Genomic DNA, 18,900 nt, shown 5'->3' with positions numbered 1-18,900 from the left:
CGAAGGATGTATCGCTCAATGACATAGGTCAAAATCTCCAAATAAGTCAAAAATTGGGCAATTCTAATTTAAACTTAAATTTGTTTCCATGATCTATGATAATGATAGAGAACTCTCATTTTGTAAAATTAATTAATTCACAAATTCAAATTTAGGGAATTTCCAAATTAACACTCATGCACTTCAACAATTGAGCATATATATATAGAGAGAGAGGGTCTTATTCATGGAGAATGGACCTGTGGCCAAGAGTTCTTAAGCATTCCTCAAGGCGCTGTCTAATGTTCTCTTGATGGCTCTCTTTAAAGCTCTCATGGAAGATCAACAAATTCTTCCACAACTTGCCGATTCTTTCACATGCTATGAAGTTCAGGACACTCTACATCTCAAGAATCGTGGAGCTTGCAATCTGGTATCTTCTTTTGGATAGAGTAGTTTGAACTTTGTTTGAGATCAAGCCCTCAAACAAGCCCCTCTCTTCAGTCTTCTTAGTTTTGAGGACTTGAAGAAATTCATCTAGTGGTTCAATTCGACAACAAGCTTCTACATTTGTTGGATCGTGACTAAATCAAGATATTGAATAAGAGGTTTACCATTTTAATCAGTGTTCTTTATTGTAGGACTCAAAATTTGTGTGTACAAATTTTTGGCACGCCTATTGGAAACACTTGTGATTGGTGTTTCTCAAAGAATTATAAAAATTAAGGAACCTCCTTTTATTGTTCTTTGATCACATCCAATCCAACAACCTAGTGACATATTTCAACATATGGACCATTCTACTGGTAGCCATTAGCAACTTTATTTGCAAACCAGCCTTGTGTCATAGACTTATAGGAAGAATGTATGTATGCTTCAGAGAGAAGCCACCCATTTTGCTTGTCTTTCGTTTAACTTCCATTAGGAGTTGATAGACTGCAAGACTTCATGGTCTGAATGCAAGATAAACTTCCTTTGAATCAAGTAATGTAGCTAAAACTTCAAGCCTTGAACAATGGAATAGAACTCAATATTGTAGGTGGAGAAATTTGTCGAGTTTCTATGAATTTCTCACTTAAGCATGCAATGAACTGCCCCCCTTGGGGTAAAGCACAACCAATGCCAACCTTAGATACATCACAATTGGCATTCAAAATTTGGTAGAGCTAGTATTGGCGCTTGCATCATCCTCTTTCTATTTCTTGGAATCTCTCCTCATCTTCTTCGACTAAACTTTTTGCTCTTGGACATTCTGTAATTGGAGACATGACGTTGCTGAAAATCTTTATGAATCTTGGGTCGAAAGTAGTTAAAGCCATGAGAATTGTAATTTCAGTCAATATCTTCACAGTAGGCCGACTAGAAATTTTTCAATCTTGATCGGATCAACCTCCAAACCACCACCTGAGACAATAAACCCTAGAAACGCCAATTTGTCCTCCATAAAACCCTACATGTCTCAAGTATACACAACTAATTTTTCCTTAGAACATCTAGGACAACCCTTCATCAAAGTGGGCAAACTACGAACCATTTTTATTTTATTTTTGGTTGAAGGGAGACAACTATGAACTTTATAATGAATGGTTTCAACACTTGGTTCATAAATCTCATGAAAACACTTGGTGCATTTGAATGGCCAAATGGCATAATTGACCACTCAGAAAATCCCTACCTTTTCTTAAAGATTGTGTTCCAGTCACACCTACTTGAATTCTTATTTTGTGGTACGCACTCTTTATGTCTATCTGGGAAAAAGGCCCAAGAAGCCGAGAGTATATCTTGCATATCATCTAATTTTGGTATAGGAAAGTTGTACTTTATAGTAATCTTATGATGAAAAACCCCCAAACACCAAATTATTTATTTAAGTGTGCTTCTTGCGTCAGCTATGTATGCATAATTGTAGATAACTCTCTTTGTTGTTACTTAATTACTTGAATTTTAACTAATTCTAACTTGTCCATCAATAATTGATTCATTCTTATAGGTTGTTGGATCATATACAAAGTGTTGGATGACCAGATGCGTGAGCTTGTCGCATATGAATTGATGTCAGCTAATGATGCTCCAGAGAGAGATCCAATGGATTGGTATGATGTTCTAGAATATGGCAATGGATTTTACGTTCTATCTAAATAAAAGTTGCATGTTTGTCATAATTTAAGCAACAGGTAGAGTTTATTTGCGGATTTTCTATCAGGGGAGGCTTGGGTTTGTGTGCACTTGACCGTTGTTTTAGGCATGATTAGCTTGGTTGAGCTTTGTTTGATTTTGGCTTAACCATGTGTTGCTCTACCTGATGGAGATTAACCCCTTAAAATTATGCTCGTCACATACGAAAATGGAGAAAAGCCCATGTGAATCCTACAATTTGGGCTAGGGTGCCATATAGGTAACATATAATTGAGCACTTCATGTAGTACTAGTGAGGTATGAAATTGTAACAATTTATGTATTATTGATTGATATGTTGATTGATTAATTACAATTCCTATACAATCTATATATAGAAGAAAATGTGGTAGTAGGTGTAGTGGAGGTGATAGTGGGTTAGGTGAAGTGGAGTGTGTGGTGAAGTGGTGAAGAGTAGGTGGATTTTAACAGCCCCCCGCAAACTCAAGGGGGATAGGAACTAACCAACTTGAGTTTGGAGAGAGTAACAAAACAAGAAAATACATAAAAATAAAAAAGGATAGGAGACACTGTATGGTCGTGTCAGACCATTTGTGAAGACACTGGATGGTGGTGTCATAACGTTGTAGAGGACACTGTATGGTGGTGTCATAACGTTGTAGAGGACACTGTATGGGGGTGTCATAACGGTGTAGAGGACACTGGATGGCGGTGTCAGACCGATGTAGAAGACAGTTTATGGGGTCATGTCGGACCGTTGTAGAAGATAGTTTATGGGGTCATGTCGGACCGTTGTAGCAGACAATGTTGTGACAGTTGTTGTGACAGTTTACGGAGTCTTGCTGGACCCTTGTAGAAACTAACCGGAATCAATGTCGGGACAGTTTACAGAGTCTTGTCGGACCCTTGTAGAAACTAACCGGAATCTATGTCGGGACAGTTTATAGAGTCTTGTCGGACCCATAAAGGAGCTAACCGGAATCAATGTCGGGACAGTTTACAGAGTCTTGTCGGACCCCTTAAAAAGTCGCACCCTCAAAAGGTGCGCCCAATCTTTCAAAAGGCGTGTCATAAAAAGGCGTGCCCAATCCATAAAAAGGCGTGCCAGATATGATGGCGAGGCACGTGAGTCCCTTGGCTGGCGCGCCCGTTTGTCGTCTGGCGTCAAGTGGCGCGCGATACGCGTGGCTGCCTCGGCTATTTAACCAAGACGGAGGCTGAGGCTTAGGCAGAGACAAAAATCCTGCGAAAATCCTTTGAAAAACTCTTTCGTTTCTGAGAGAGACTCTGTAACACTCTGTTGTCTCTGTTTTCTGAGAGTGATTTCTGAGAGAGATACTCTGTAACACTCTGTTTTCTGAGAGAGATTTCTGAGATAGACACTCTGTAACACTCTGTTGTCCAGAAAATGGCTTCGTCTTCCCGTGGTCTGCTCACTCTCTTTCCAGACCTTAACGAGTCAACAAGAGAGATAACTGGTGCGGGGGCCAGTGAACCTCAACCAAGCGCCCCAGGGTTTGCTCCGTTGAACTTTCCTATGCGGTCTGTGGAGCAAAAAATGGCAGTACAAACTGATATTGAAGCCAATCAGTATACTTTGAAGTCCTGTGTGGAGACGATGACGGCAGTCACAAACTTGTCGCACCGGCTGCAGAGTAGGACAAATGAGGTGCAGCATTTAAACGGCCAACTGGCTCTGCTCCAGCGCATGTATAAGGATGCGCGAGCAGAGATAAGTGTGCTGAAGGCGGAAAACAAGGAGCTGAAGCGGAAGGCTACCGTGATGTTCCGATTTGGAGGTCCACCATATGCTGTAGTGGAGGAGCAGGGTGGAGTGAACGTGCTCGGTGGAGTGGGAAACACGGAGGCAACACCGTCAAGGACCGCCCAGGACGGAGGCAAAAAGAAGAGACCCGCGGAATAGGCGAAGAAGTGAGGTCGGTGGGTGCCGCCTGCAGAAAAGAAAACAAATCTTTGGGTGTTTGTTTTTTGTTGTTGTTGTTGTTGTTGTTGTTTTTTTTTTTTTTTTTTTTTTTTTTTTTTTTTTTTTGTGTGTAAAATGTTGATCGGGATTGATCCCTGAGATGAATAAAATATGGTTTGGTGTGCAAAGCTATATGGTATGAATGGAATTGGAAAAAAGATTAAAAATAATGTGAAAGAAAAATAAAGAAAGAAATAATAAAAATATATTTGAAATCAAAAAATGAAAGATGGGGGAAATAAGGAAAGTGGTTTGAAGAAAATAAATAAAAATAATGGAGTTTGAAATCAAACGGAGGAGAGTTGATTTTTTTTTTTTTTTTTTTTTTTTTAAAATATAATATAATATAATAAAAAGAGATATATATATATATATATAAAATAAAGAAAGTGGGGAACAAGTGTGTATCAAGAGCACCAATCGGTGTCCCCCATGTTTTCCTCCTCCAACCGAGACCCAGAGAGAGGGAGATTGAGTGGATGCATGATGATGATGTTGGGTCCATGGAGAGAGAGAGAGAGAGATTGCCCTCCTTGAGTTTGATCTGGCCAGATCCAGATCCAGAACAGGGGGAACAAGGGGAAAGTGATGAAAGTGGGTGCAAAGCCAACCATGAAGAAGTGGAGCCTTGGGAATGGGATGAGGTTGACTGCAAGTTGTCGGAGATCAGAGTTGAGCTGACCAGGAAACCGAAGGCAACAAGTGACACCACTCATGGTGGTTCTGTTCTTAGATCCCTGAGCAGAAGCTAGAGCCGCAGAGCAAAGAAGTAAGAGGAAGACGAGTGATCCGAATTTGCACATTTCGCCGGCAAATTTCGCCGGAAAATACTCAACAGCTCTGAAACTTGAGGCGATCTCCGGTGAATTTTCAGGTTCAGTGAGATGAGAAGAAGCTTTGGCATGAAGAGTGACCATCCATCTTCAAAGCCCATTGAAAATGAAGAATCAGATTCTCACTTCATGTACAGCAGCAGTCCTTTCCAGATGGCAGACCCACGAAGCAGCAGCAGCACCTCCAATACCCACAGCCACAGATGCAGATGCAGTGCAAGAATCCGATTTCCTTAAGGTAACCTTGCAAGAAGACAAAAAATGTGCATCATCAAAGAGGTGCAAATCCGATGATTACTCTAGACATGGACATGAAGATGACGATGAAGAAGCTTTGGCACTTTTCCCAGCTGTAGAGAGAGAGAAGATTTGGACAATGATGGGAAGGTATGTGTAGAAAATAAGCGGAATAGATTGAGGTCCAGCGGGCGGCTAAGGTGAGGTTGCCGCCCGCCGGGGAAGCGAAAATATTAGGTTCTAAACCTGCTCTGATACCATGTAACAATTTATGTATTATTGATTGATATGTTGATTGATTAATTACAATTCCTATACAATCTATATATAGAAGAAAATGTGGTAGTAGGTGTAGTGGAGGTGATAGTGGGTTAGGTGAAGTGGAGTGTGTGGTGAAGTGGTGAAGAGTAGGTGGATTTTAACAGAAATCTTAGTTGCACAAAACAGCAGAGGGGGCAGGGCGAGGAGTGAGGGCACATAGAGGAGTTTAAGGTTGGGAGGGCCTATAGTAGCTTTTGTATATTATATATATAAAATATATTGTAAGAAATAATGTAGGTGTTTGGAAAGTGGGTTTTTTTGTAGGTTTTTTTAGTTGTAGGATATTATTGGAGAAAAATTTGTTTGTGTTTGGGAAGATAGTTGGGTTTTTTTTGTGGTTGGATGTGATGTTTGTGAGAGAAAAAGTGAAATGATTATGGGGTTTGATGTGATATTTTGTTTGGATTTGTTTTTTTGGTTTTGTAACCAATTTGTCTTTTAGTGAAAAAAAATCAAAAAACAAACTTCCCAAACACTGCCAATATATGTTAAAATATGAATAAATATTGGAGATTAGTGTCAACCTAAGGAGCACGGAAACAAACATGCAAAATGGCACAGACACGTAGACACAACAAATTTCAAAACAATGTAGGACCAACACACAAGGATACACCCAAAAAATACTGTTTTGTACCTAAAGTTCAAAGGAGGGGGGGATTAATAAGTGTAAATTTAAACTTTCTTTTCTTTTATGATTGTATCCTACGTTATTATGTTCAAACTGATGTGTTTCTTGTATGTCTATGTGATGGATACGTGTGTCCCCTAAGTACCTGAATCGTGTCCATGTCTATAACATTTTAAAAATAATAGCATAGGACATGTTTGGATTGAGTGTCTAATGTGGACATGTCACCTTATGAGGAAGTGTTTGTGATTCTTAGGCATCAACTGCAAATTGTTTTTTGTAAATATAATTAAATATTATGTAAGTATGAGGTACTAGAATTAATTTTTTTTCTTATAATATGATGGCTGCTAGCTTTCTACATACTTTCTCTTGCTTGGTAATTTTGTTTGTGTTTCTTTGGTATTCATATATTCCAGAGATTCCATCCCAACCAGGAACATGGGAATGCGGTTATTACTTAATTCTTGCTCTGGATCGTGGTTTTTGAGTTGATTTGTCACCCCTAGTAGGAGGTTCTTGGAACCTAAGAATCATAGATACCAACTGTACTTTTACATTTGATGATACTTCCTTCTTTGTTCAGGACAAACAAACAAAGGAAATCCTCTATAGAGATAAAGGTTCCAATGTCCATGGTCTATACCAGTTCCCTTTGTCTTCTACTGCTTCTTCACTGCATGCTCTTCTGAGTACTCATTCCTCATCCCCAGGTTAAGCATCAGCTTCTCCTATGGCATCAAAGACTAGGTCTCCCTTTTCCTTTGAAAATTCAACATCTTACAAAATTTCTGAAAATGTATCTTTCTCCAATAAGAACTGTTTTGTTCCTCCTTGCACACATTGCTGTGTTGCTAAAAGTCATGGGGCTACCATTTGCACCTTCTACAACTGTTAATCAGCCTTTATGTTTGATACGTAGTGATGTTTGGGATCCTTTGCTCCTCTATTCCTGGCTACAAATTTTTTTTTTGATCAACAACAAAAAACTTTATTGATCAATCAAAAAAATGAAGCAAGGATGAGGCATCCTCTTACAAAAGGACAATGAGAATACAAAAAATGAAACCTCTAACAAGCTAATCACAAGCAAAAGCCTACATATTACACACCGCCAACCAATCTCTAGTTAACAAAAAAAGTGGGACTCCTTTAAATAAAGAGCTCCCCGACACCCAAAAAGAAGTTAAGTGACAAACATTATCTCACAAACAGCCTATCTCCCGGAACTTATCTTCAAACAACCTCACATTTCTCTCCATCCATAGAACCCAAAAAGTTGCGAAGACAGCACGAGACCATAGCATTTTGGCTCTCTTTGATCTTCCGAATGTGCGAAAATCAACTAGGAGCATATGCACATTCCTTTTTGGGGGCTACCCACATAACATTTCCCAAAGAAAACAATCTGTGCCATAAATTCAAAGCGATTGGACAATGCAAGAATAAATGATCCACGGATTCCCTATTCTTACAACACAGAATGCACCACTGAGGATTTAGAAAATGATTAGGTCTCCGTTTCTGCAATATATCATTTGTCAAAAGGCCTCCATGAACCAAGGCCCACATGAACACCTTTACCTTCAGGGGAGCATAAGCCTTCCAAATTTTTTTGCAAAAAAAGAAACTGAGGAACATGAGGATTATCAACGATGTAATCCAAAAAAGACTTACAAGAAAATATTCCGGACGAATGAAGAGCCCAAACCCTCTTGTCCTCCAAAAGAGGAGATAAAGAAAAATGATCAATTCTGGATAATAAAGAAGTCAACTGTGAAGCCTTCCTATCATTAAGATTCCTGGAAAAATCAAAATTTCTGGAAATTGGAGCCAAAAGTGAACAAGCCATGGAAGCAAAAAAAGAATTATGAGATCGAGCCACTCTATATAGATGTGGGAAATAAGCAGCAAAAGAAGATTGACCCATCCAAACATCCTTCCAAAATCGAACAAGTTCTATCCTTACAAAAAGATGATGAGACCAACATGTGAAAATTTGAGAAATTGACTTCCAAGGAGCACGACAGTTACCCCTCAAAACCACCCGTGAATCCCTACCATTGTCATGAGTCCCATATTTGCTTCTTATAACCGAATGCTATAGTGAATCAGTTTCAAGTGGAAATTTCCATAACCACTTGTCAAGAAGGGCCATGTTCCTAGCCTAAATATCACCGATAGTCAAACCCCCTTTCTCCTTAGGTAGCGACACTAACTCCCAATTCACCAAGTGATCCTTTTTCTCGTCATCCTTGCCTTCCCAAAGAAAATCCATCAGCAACTTTTCTAGTGACTTTGCCACCTTAACCGGAATCTTGAACAAAGATAAATAATAAATAATAAATAGGAATACCACTCAAAATAGTCTTAACCAAAGTGTATCTACCCTCAAGTGATAATAAAGCCTTACTCTACACGTCCAATCTCTTGCCAATCTTTACCACAACTGGATTCCAAATAACTTCACTCCTAGGATTACCTTCCCAATGGAAGGCCCAAATACTTAAAAGGAAGTAACTCCATACCACATCCTAAAAGTGTCGCCTTGTTCTGAAGCTGATCTTGTTGCATATTAATGCCCACCACACTACTTTTTCCCAAATTAACCTTAAGCCCTGAGATAATCCCAAAAAGTCTCAAAATCGAATGAAGATTAACTATTTGACTTTCATCACCCGAAGAGAAAAGTATGATATCATTTGCATATTATAAATGTGTCACACTATCTCTATCCCTCCCCACCTCCAACCCCACAAAAAAGCCTGCTTGTTTAGCTCTATCGACCATCCTTCCCAGTATATCAGCCACCAAAATAAAAAGAAAAGGAGATAGTGGGTACCCTTGTCATAGCCCCTGCGAAGCCCTAAAGCAATGCCCTGGTTTACCATTAACTACGACTGACATATTGCAAGTCGACAAATATCCCCTAATCCAAGATCTCCACTGCCCACCATATCCCTTCTTGTCCATTACAAAATCCAAAACTGCTAATCCACATGGTCATATGCCTTCTCAAAATCTACCTTAAAAATAAGTCCCTCCCTCCCTGAACTTTTATATTCCTCCTCTACTTCATTTGCCACTAAGGCGACATCTAAGATTTGTCTTCCTTTCACAAAAGCCCCTTGCACCCTACACACAGTATCCCCCAAAGACATCCTTAGTCGTTTTGATAAAACCTTCTCCAAAATCTTATAGAGTGATGTTATCAAATTGATAGGCCTAAAATCTCCAATTCTTACAGCATTCACTTTCTTAGGAGTTAAACAGATGAATGTGGCATTTGAGCTCAAATTAACAACTCTCGACTCATGAAATTCCAAAAACACTCTCAACAAATCCCCTTTCACCACCTCCCAACAGTCTTCAAAGACAGCCATGGAAAAACCATCCGGACTTGGAGCGTTATCTCTCTCACAATCAAAGAGTGCCTCTCAAATTTCCGTTTCATCAAAAGGCCTTTCAAGCCATGTTGCAATTGCCTGATCAATTGTTCCCTAGTCAAGTCCGTTTCATCGAATTTTATATTCTCTTTGTTGATGATTTTTGCAAATGCACTTGGTTTGTATCCATTGCATTATAAGAGTGAGGTTTTCCAAAGTTCTTGGATTTTAAGGCATTTGCTGAGAAGCAAAGCAGTTTGGTTTTCATCTCAAAACTCTTACAACTTATGGTGGCACTGAGTATGTCAATAAGAAAATGCATCTCTCCGTCCCAGAATAAGGTAGCAGAGAGAAAACACAGACATATTACTAAGACTGCTATTACTCTGCTCCATCAAACTTCTATTCCTTTAGCCTGTTGGTTGGATGCTATAGCTGCAGCCACTTACCTTATTAATCGATTACCCAGTGCTCCTATTAATTACTCTTCTTAAAGTCTTTGGTTGTCAGTGTTTTCACTGGCTTAGGCCTTATTCTTCTAATAAACTCCAACCTAGGTCATTGCACTGTGTCTTTCCTGGGTCTGCTAACAAGCAGCCCACAGTCTCTTGTTCATCTACTGATGCAGAGTTTCTCTCTCTTGCTCATACTGCTGTTGCATTTGGCTGGTTGCAGATGCTTCTCTCTGATCTTTGTATTTCCTCTTCTTCTCTTCCCGTTCTATGGTGTGACAACCTCTCCTCTATTTCTCTTGCTTCTGACCGTCTTTCATAGTCGTTCTAAGCATATATTGAAGTAGATTGTCATTTTGTAAGGGAAAGAGTTGCTGCTAAGAAGCTTACCCTCCAGTACATTCCTACTGCAGATCAGCTAGCAAACATTTTTACGTAGCCTCTCTCCACTTCTCGTTTTCAGTTTCTTAAATTCAAGCTAACGGGGTCTTCCTTCCCCATTTTCTTGTGGGGGGAATGATAAGTGTACGCAATTAACAGTTCCAGTAGCTAGACTAGCAGCTCATCTCAAGCTTATCATTGATCAAATGCAGGTGTATTTGGGTTCACATGTTGCAGCAGTATGCTAGCCTAATTGTGCTAACTAAGTCAGTTAGTTACAGCTGTTCAAGTGGTAGTTAGTTACAGTGAGACGGTTAGGATAGTTGTGTTGGTTGTATAAGTTTCTATAACTATCTCTGTACATTGTAATTCTTCACTTTTTCAACAAGAGAGATTCAATATTTCTTCAATGAACAATTCAAGAAATGAACAATTCAATCACTAAATAATTCCAAAAGGAGACAATAATAATAATAATAATAATAATAATAATAATAAAACAATGATATATGAAAGAACAACAATTCGAACGAATAAGAAAGAAGGAAAAACTAAAGTTCGTCAGCTAGAATTAGAAGAGTACTCTGCTCTTGATGACCAAACGGCAACATGAAATCGGCTAAAGCAAAACTTTAGAAATCATTGCAGAATGGCCTCTTAAAAAGTAATACAGAAATGATAGTCTAGTTAGAGCAAAGTTGTTGGAGAGCATACAACAAAATTTTAACAGTATTATTTCTAGTTAGAGCAAAGTTGTTGGAGAGCATACAACAAAATTTTAACATTATTAGATATCTTAGAATCATTTCCTCAGTCTCACCTGCTTTATGAGATATAATTGTGTCTGGTTTAGAACCTTTAAGTGCTTCATCCAATGGACCAATATAAGCAAGCAGTCCATTCACATCAAGTACAAGAAGATTTGTACCTGAAATTGTTGGAGGATATCTTTGTTTTGAGATTAATCTGCAATACATGTTTCAAGTTAAAAGTGTGTCAGAATTAACACAACCACTGAATGTATCATAACTAAACACACCTGTTGCTCTCGTAAGAGTACTTTTAGGAGTTTTGCTTATTTCTATTTGTGCAAGTAGGGTGAGTTTTTGTTGAGTGTTATCACTACTTAGTCTTGTTAAACAATGGGGATTTGTTGATCTTGTTTAGTTTTTACTATTTAGAGAGCCTTTATCTGCTAGAAATTCCAGTTTAATTGAGTAATTGTTTCTCTGTAGAAGCAAGCCTGTTGGAGGCAAGTTGACAAAACTAATCAATGAAAGATTAGGCCTCATTATGGCACTACCGGTGGTAATTCATAAGCTTTTCCACCTACAAGGCCCTGTCGAGCTTTGAAAGGTTATTGGCTTTTTGTCGTTCTTCTTCTTTCTTTTCTTTCCGGAGCTGGTGCAGAGCAGACATCTTTAGACTATAATGAGCTATGATTTGACTGTATTTTCATCCTTATATCCTACTCCTTTTATTGTAAACTCTAACCTTACTTCTACTCCGTTTTAGCGTCGGTATCTGGTTTATTAGTCTTATTTGTTTGGCAATTTTACCTAAAGCATTTCCAACTTGATCATTATTCATTCCATTTGTGGCCCACAACATAATCTACCAGTTTCATTACTCTAGAACCTGAAACTAGAGCCCACTGATAATTGATTGCAGGCAGCCTTCTTGTCATGTCATGTTTTGTATCTCTTTGTTTTTGTGTTTTTGCCCAAATCACTACCACATTCAGTTAACAACCCCTTCCCACTGAGGTTTGTTCACCAGACAAGCTCTCTTTGCTTCAAGGTTTGTTCAACATTGGAGCAATTGTAGACCCTGAAAAAGGTAAAATATTGCATCTCTCTCTCTCTCTCTCTCTCTCTCTCTCTCTCTCATCTATCTTATTTTTAAGGGGGATTTGGTGATAGACCCCTCACTCTCTAATTTGTCTTTCAAAAGAACAAGAATTATAGAGATACTTTCAAAACCCCCTAATATTTTAAAACTTGTTTCTTTTACTATATTATCCTCATATCTATCAGCTCTCTTATTAAGTCATCTTCACAGTGTATTTCAGAGTAAAATTTTACTTTGAATCACAGTAAACTTTACTCTGATTCAGAGTAAAATTCAGAGAGTAAAGTTTACTATGATTCAAAGTAAAATTTTATATTGTTAAGCAAATCAACATGTTTTTAACTAAAGTAAAATCTCAGAGTAAAATTTTACTTTGAATCATAGTTTACTCTGATTCAAAGTAAAATTTTACTCTGTTTACTATGATTCAAAGTAAAATTTTATATTGCTAAGCAAATCAACATTTTAACCAGAGTAAAATTTTACTTTGAATCATAGTAAACTTTATTTGATTCAGAGTAAAATTTCTGTGTGAAATTCTTATTAGAGAGATTCTTATCACAGAGAGAGAGAGAGAGAGAGAGAGAGAGAGAGAGAAATTTAATAGATCATCCATTTTAATAGATCGATCATCCATTGAACAAGCTGAGTATGAACAGATCAATTCAAAAACCAGTAAAAACACAAATCTACATTACAAGGATATATAACCACAAAACACAGATAAAAAACTCAACAAAAACATCTCAATAAAATAATTAAATCAATAGAGAAATCAAGCAATCAACACATCAAACTACTCACCAAATCGTTGAATCTTCAAATCCGACAACTGATTCAATCGATCTAACATCAAATCCAAATAAAACTACTAATTCAAAAAATCAAAAAAAAAACAAAACAAAATTTGAACTACAAACCTCCAAACCGTAGGACTCGAAACCCTAGGACTTGAAACCCTAGGAAAAATTGAGTTTGAAACTCAAGAACCGCCATCTATAGCTAGAATCGAAGGAGCTTGAAGTCATATTGTACAATCTAGAACTTCGAGCAACTTCAGTTCGAGTCCATTTCTCACTCTCCATCAATTTCTCGATCATGATAGCTCGCCGGAGACTTTCCTCGCCATCAAGAAGAGCGTTGTAACTACTCTATTTCTTTGTTCTGGCAGCGGTTGTTTCTCTTTGGCATGGGGTAGAGGAGCTATTGTAATGGGGCTCCGGCAGTGAGTGTGTTGGTAATTTGAACGATTCAGAATTTGAAGAACAAAGAAGAGAAGCTGTGTTTAGAGGGGGAGGAGAGAGACAGAAAAGGTGGGGAGAGAGTGGGTGGAGAAGGTGGGAAGATTTAGTTGAGGGTATAATAGTCTAATAAAATATTTAAATAATAAATTTTGTCCTTTATGCAAGATTTTATAATTATGAGAGGGTTTAGAAAGTATAATTTTTTTCTTAGTCCTTTTAATAATGAAAGGAAGGTAAAGGGGGTTTATAGCCAAATTTTCCTATTTTTAATTGAGAGAGAGAGTGAATGGGACAAGACAACACAGTAGTTAATATTCATGTAATAATCAAGCTATACTAGTTAGAAAATTTGGAGTAGGGTGCTGGGAAGCAAAAAAGTGGAAATTGTCAATAACCAAACTAAACAACTAAGACAATTAAGAGCAAAGTATTGGGCAGGCAAACAAGGGGATAATTGTTGGGTAATAATCTTCTAGTATGTTATATTGAAATGTTTGGATGAAAGGACTTAGTCTTCTAGAAAGGTACAATTAAAACCAAGGAGTTATAAATTATAGAATTATGTTTGTGAAATGGGTAGAGTTTGTATGTACAGCTGCACTGTTATAGTATTCAGGATTCCTGTGAATTTATGATTATGATAGGTCATGAAGCCACTTTATGGTAATACTAAGGATTTTTCTATTCTATTTAACTAGGTAGAATTTGATGAGCAGTTTTGAATTTGATGAGTGGCAAGATAACAATTAATAAAAAAGTGAATGTGTTAGTTATGGAAAACATTATTTGAGGTCTAGATGAGAGAATTGGTTGAGATGATCTAGTGAAGTGCAACAAAGACCAGTGGTTACATACGATTCAGATTTGATGTAGTACATGTAATATAAGGAGAAGGTAGCATATGAAAAATGTCATCCAGTAAGAAATGACATGAAGGCATGTAAAGTCAGAGAAACTGAATGAAAATGGTTAGAATAAGGCTTTGTTGAGGTGAGTTTGACAAAAGTAATAGGTATACTTTACATATTTTTGCAAATGATAATGGCCTTCCAGTAATAAGAGGTGAGGCATTTCTTTAACTCAATAATAATACCCTCAGGCTATGTTTGGTACACAGGAAAGGAATGAACTGAGAATGGAATGCAAGGTGGAATGGAATGCTCATTCCCATTTTGTTGCTTGGTTGCCAATGGGAATATATCCAAGGGGGTTTCTCTTTCTTCCTCTCGTGACATTAGGGTTTGGAATCTTGTTTCTTCTGGGGTCTTTTCCTGTAAATCTTTTTTTGATAAGCTCATTGATAATCCATTTGTTCCCTTGTTTCCTTTTTATAAGAAAATTTGGAAAACGGGTGTCCCTCATAAAATGAAGTTCTTCATGTGGTCTTTGGTTCAAAAGGTTGTCACAACTAATATGATGTTTTTCAGAGGAGAAGGCCTAATCACTCTCTTTGTCCTCAATGGTGTGTGATGTACAAGAAGAATTCGGAGGTAGCGGATCATTTATTCCTTCATTGCCCGAATTCGGAGGAATTCGGCTTATGTGATGATCAGTGGATTGCTCCGCAGGACTGCATTCGTATGCTTCTTATTAGGTTCAAAGGGTTTGGGAGCACCATGAGAGCCAAAATAATGTGGACATGCATTGTTTTTGCTGTATTCTAGGCTATATGGTTGAAGAGAAATGCAAGGATGGTTGAAGAGAAATGCAAGGATCTTTGATGGCAAGGAATCAAGTGTAGAGGCTTTGTGGGATAGGGTGGAATATTTGGCTTCATTTTGGGCATTTGTATCACCTCCTTTTAAAGGAGTCCCTTTGTTTTTGATCTCTAGGGATGTTTGCCATCTCTAGGCTTAGGAGTTTTGTGCTTCTGTTGTGCTCTTTCTCTTTCTTTGTGTGAGGACTTTTTGTCCTCTCTCTTTTCTTTTTTAATAAAATTTTGTTGATGCTAAAAAAAATAAAATAAAAATTGAGATGATGACTATCCCCAACTATGATTGGTAACTGTCATAAATGTTGAAATGGATTGAACTTGGGAAGATGCATCTAATAAACCCACCACATCATCCCTCTTTTCTCTCATCAATTCTCTCTCTCTCTCTCTCTCTCACACACACACACACACACACACACACATATTACCCCTCTTTCTATCTCATTTGTACGTCTCTTTTTCTCAATCAAATTCCCTTTCTCTCCCTTCCGTCATTGCCTTCTCCCACTGCTGGATCAACACCATCTCTGCAATAACTTCTTTGAAGAAAAGAAATTACAGACTATTTTTCCTACAATTATCCCATTATTTGCTGATAAAACTGTCATTCTCTGTTTTGTTTCCTTGAAACCTTGACAAATAAATAACTAGGGAACTTATTATCTGATAGCTAAATCAGTTCCTTTTTCCCCCTCAAGCGTCAGAGATAGCAAGTAAAGCTAAGTTCAAGGACTAGCATTTAAACTCAGAAACAATATTGTTTCCCTTTTTTCTTGCAGAGAGCAACCCATATTGAACATTCTCTCTCTCTAGCTGCAAACCTTGTTTTCAGTACCCTGTGCAATCAAGCCCTAATTAACCCTAAACTCTTCCTCCTCTATTACATTCAATTTAATCAATAAAACACTAAATTAGTTGCTGGTGACTCCATCAACAAGCTTTTCGTGAATTCAAGCTACTTTCAACCCTTCTCATCTAGAACGTCTTTAAGGGTTTTTTTTTTTTTTGTTTTTTTTGGGGCACTGGGGCCAAAAGCCCAAGCGCAAAAATAGTTTGTTCATAAGGACAAGCTGAAGCAAAAGGACCAAAATACCCTTCTTATGTATATCTCTCCATACGGTCAAAACCCTAACAAGCCTCTCTCACTCTTTCTCTTCCCTCTCACTCACTCTCTTCTTTGCCTCCCTCTACCGCCTTTCTCTCTCTCTCCTCCGCCGCAGACCGCCGTTGCGTCTTTACTCCGTTGCTGTGTCTCTCCTCTGTCGCGGCTTCTCTCTTTATTCTCCTCTCACCTTCATAGATGGTGAGGCGCTTCTACCACTTTTCGCATTCAACCGTACGTCGGTTGCAGATCTCTAACAACATGTTTTAGATCTGGAGCTGGTGAGGTTGTTTTCTAGATCTTTGTCAGTTTTAAAGCCATCAGAGATATCTCTGTATGCCAACGTTGAGCACTGATGTCTCAAACCATCATTTCTCTCTCTCTCTCTCTCTCTCTCTCTTCATCGTTTCTCTAGGGTTTCGATATCTGATCTGGTCTCTTGATAGATTATATACTTTTAGCTTTGATTTTTTTTTTTTCCTTCTTGTAACGGATCTATTAAGATTGAATAGATCTTGGCTTTGAATTTTGTTGTTATTGTTGATCTTGTTTTTGTTTTTTGTTGTTGATGGTGATAAATGTTGTTGTTGATGATGATGAAATAGATCTGTAGGTGCTTCAATGGTATTTGAATTTGTAGAATTAGATCTGTAACTATGGGAGATTTGAAGAGATGATGAAAATGAACATATAAAAGGTAGATCTGTTCAAAAAAAATTAGGAGATATGGGATTCTCTTTGTTTGATTAGGAGAATTTTTGTTTTTGTTTTTGTTTTTGTTTTTGTTTTTGTTTTCGTTTTCGTTTTCGTTTTCGTTTTTGTTTTTGTGTTGAACAAATAATTTTTTTTTTCTGTAGTTTGTTGTTGCAGCTAAAAATTATACAGATAAAATTTGAGATTTGTTCAAAAAAATTGAACAGATAGGTTCAAAAAATACAACAGATCAAAAAAGAAAAAAATAGTGCTTGATTTGTGGTATGATGATGATGATGATGATAGGGTTTAGAATAGATGTGCTTTGGTTTGGTTTGGATTGCAACAGATAGGTATTGGTGTATGTATATCTATGAGTGTATGTATGTATATCTGTGAGTGTGTGCATGTATGAGACAAATCTAGAAAAAAATTGATGTTGCTGATAATGATTGCAGCAGATAAAAAAACAAGTTACACAGATTTTCAACATATCGAAAAAAAAATTGAACATATAAATATAATTTAGAGAAAAAATTGAACATATGTATAGAATTTAGGAGAAAAAATTGACTAGATAGATATAAATTTGAACAGATAGATAGAATTTAGGTAAAAAATTGAATAGATAGATATAAAATTGAACAGATAAAATTGAAAAAAATTAAACAGATAGGAAAAAAATTTGAACAAAAAGTCAACAAAAGTCAACAAATAGAAAAAAAAAAAGAAAAAAAGTCAAGGGGTAAAATTGGAAACAAATTGTTCTTCAAAACCAACAAAAAGACTTCTCATCTTACTATTTTACAAAAGGTGGACCTGTCACCAATAAAAAAATGTGTAAATTACAAATACATCCCCTGAGGTTTGATTAAAATACAAATTGCCTCCTGTGGTTCTGGAAATTACATTCCACCTCTTGAGGTTTCTAATTTCATAACAAATCTCCCATTTTATTAATAAATCATCAAGTCAATTAACAGTTTTTAATGATATTATAAATATATTTCAGTTAATAATTTAGGTAATTTTATTATTGTATAGGAGAGTAATTATGAAATTTTTTTTTTTTAGTTAATTCTGTTAAATAAATTTTTTTAACAAGGGAGTATTTGTAATTTTTTAAACTACAAGAGGTGTAAGGCCCCGGTGTCCCACATCGGGAATGGAGGGGGAGTTCCTGGGCTATAAAAGTAAAAACCTGGACCCTTATATAGCATCGAGGCCTTTTCCTAAGTGGTGAAATCCCTATTAGAACTCCCTAGTTAAGCGTGCTTAGGCTGGGGTAGTTCTAGGATGGGTGACCCACTGGGAAGAACAAATCTGTGCGGGCATGAACCAAAGCGGACAATATCGATGACGTGTAAAGGGTCGGGGCGTTACAAAATGGTATCAGAGCCGACTCTCCGGGGTACCGAGTGTGGGCCCCTGGCGTCTCTCGGTGCATATGGGCGGGCTTGCGAGCTGGCAGGCTACTGCACGGGGACGTGCAGCCTTATGGGGGGTGGATTGTAAGGCCCCGGTGTCCCACATCGGGAATGGAGGGGGAGTTCCTGGGCTATAAAAGTAAAAACCTGGACCCTTATATAGCATCGAGGCATTTTCCTAAGTGGTGAAATCCCTATTAGAACTCCCCAGTTAAGCGTGCTTAGGCTGGAGTAGTTCTAGGATGGGTGACCCACTGGGAAGAACAAATCCGTGCGGGCATGAACCAAAGCGGACAATATCGATGACGTGTAAAGGGTCGGGGCGTTACAAGAGGTAATTTGTATTTTATGCAAATCTCAAGGGGTGTATTTTTAATTTATCCTAAGAAAATCCAATGGATCTAATGCCTTAGACACTTTCTAAATTAGATTTATCACCAATTCTCTCTCTCTCTCTCTCTCTCTCTCTCTCTCTCTCTCTTCTTTTCTTCTTTCTTTCTTTATTTATTTATTTATTTTTCATAATAGA

The 18,900-nt window shown here is 37.6% G+C and overlaps 1 protein-coding gene across 4 annotated transcripts in view; it reads left to right on the top strand.

Moving 5' to 3' along the window:
* The window catches only part of PNG1 (peptide-N-glycanase 1), a 44,950-nt gene that overhangs the window by 25,374 nt on the left and 676 nt on the right, over positions 1–18,900 (top strand). The window contains exons 15-16 of one of the 4 annotated variants that reach the window (XR_014361542.1): positions 1,970–2,072; positions 11,576–12,179. The exons of 1 other annotated variant lie outside the window; for it this stretch is intronic. Coding sequence is in view for 2 of the 3 variants with exons in the window: in XM_082915445.1 (XP_082771571.1) it covers positions 1,970–2,072; positions 14,553–14,568 (119 nt within the window). In the remaining variant the exon portion in view is untranslated. Of the gene's footprint in view, positions 1–1,969; positions 2,073–11,575; positions 12,180–14,552; positions 15,384–18,900 lie in introns of those variants that run through there. 2 more of the 4 variants (XM_082915445.1, XM_028263342.2) reach the window with 2 other exon arrangements.

The sequence above is a fragment of the Camellia sinensis genome, chromosome 2 (assembly GCF_055761805.1).
Source record: "Camellia sinensis isolate YWXY chromosome 2, ASM5576180v1, whole genome shotgun sequence".
NCBI lineage: Eukaryota > Viridiplantae > Streptophyta > Magnoliopsida > Ericales > Theaceae > Camellia > Camellia sinensis.
This window is presented reverse-complemented; position numbering and strand designations above follow the sequence as displayed.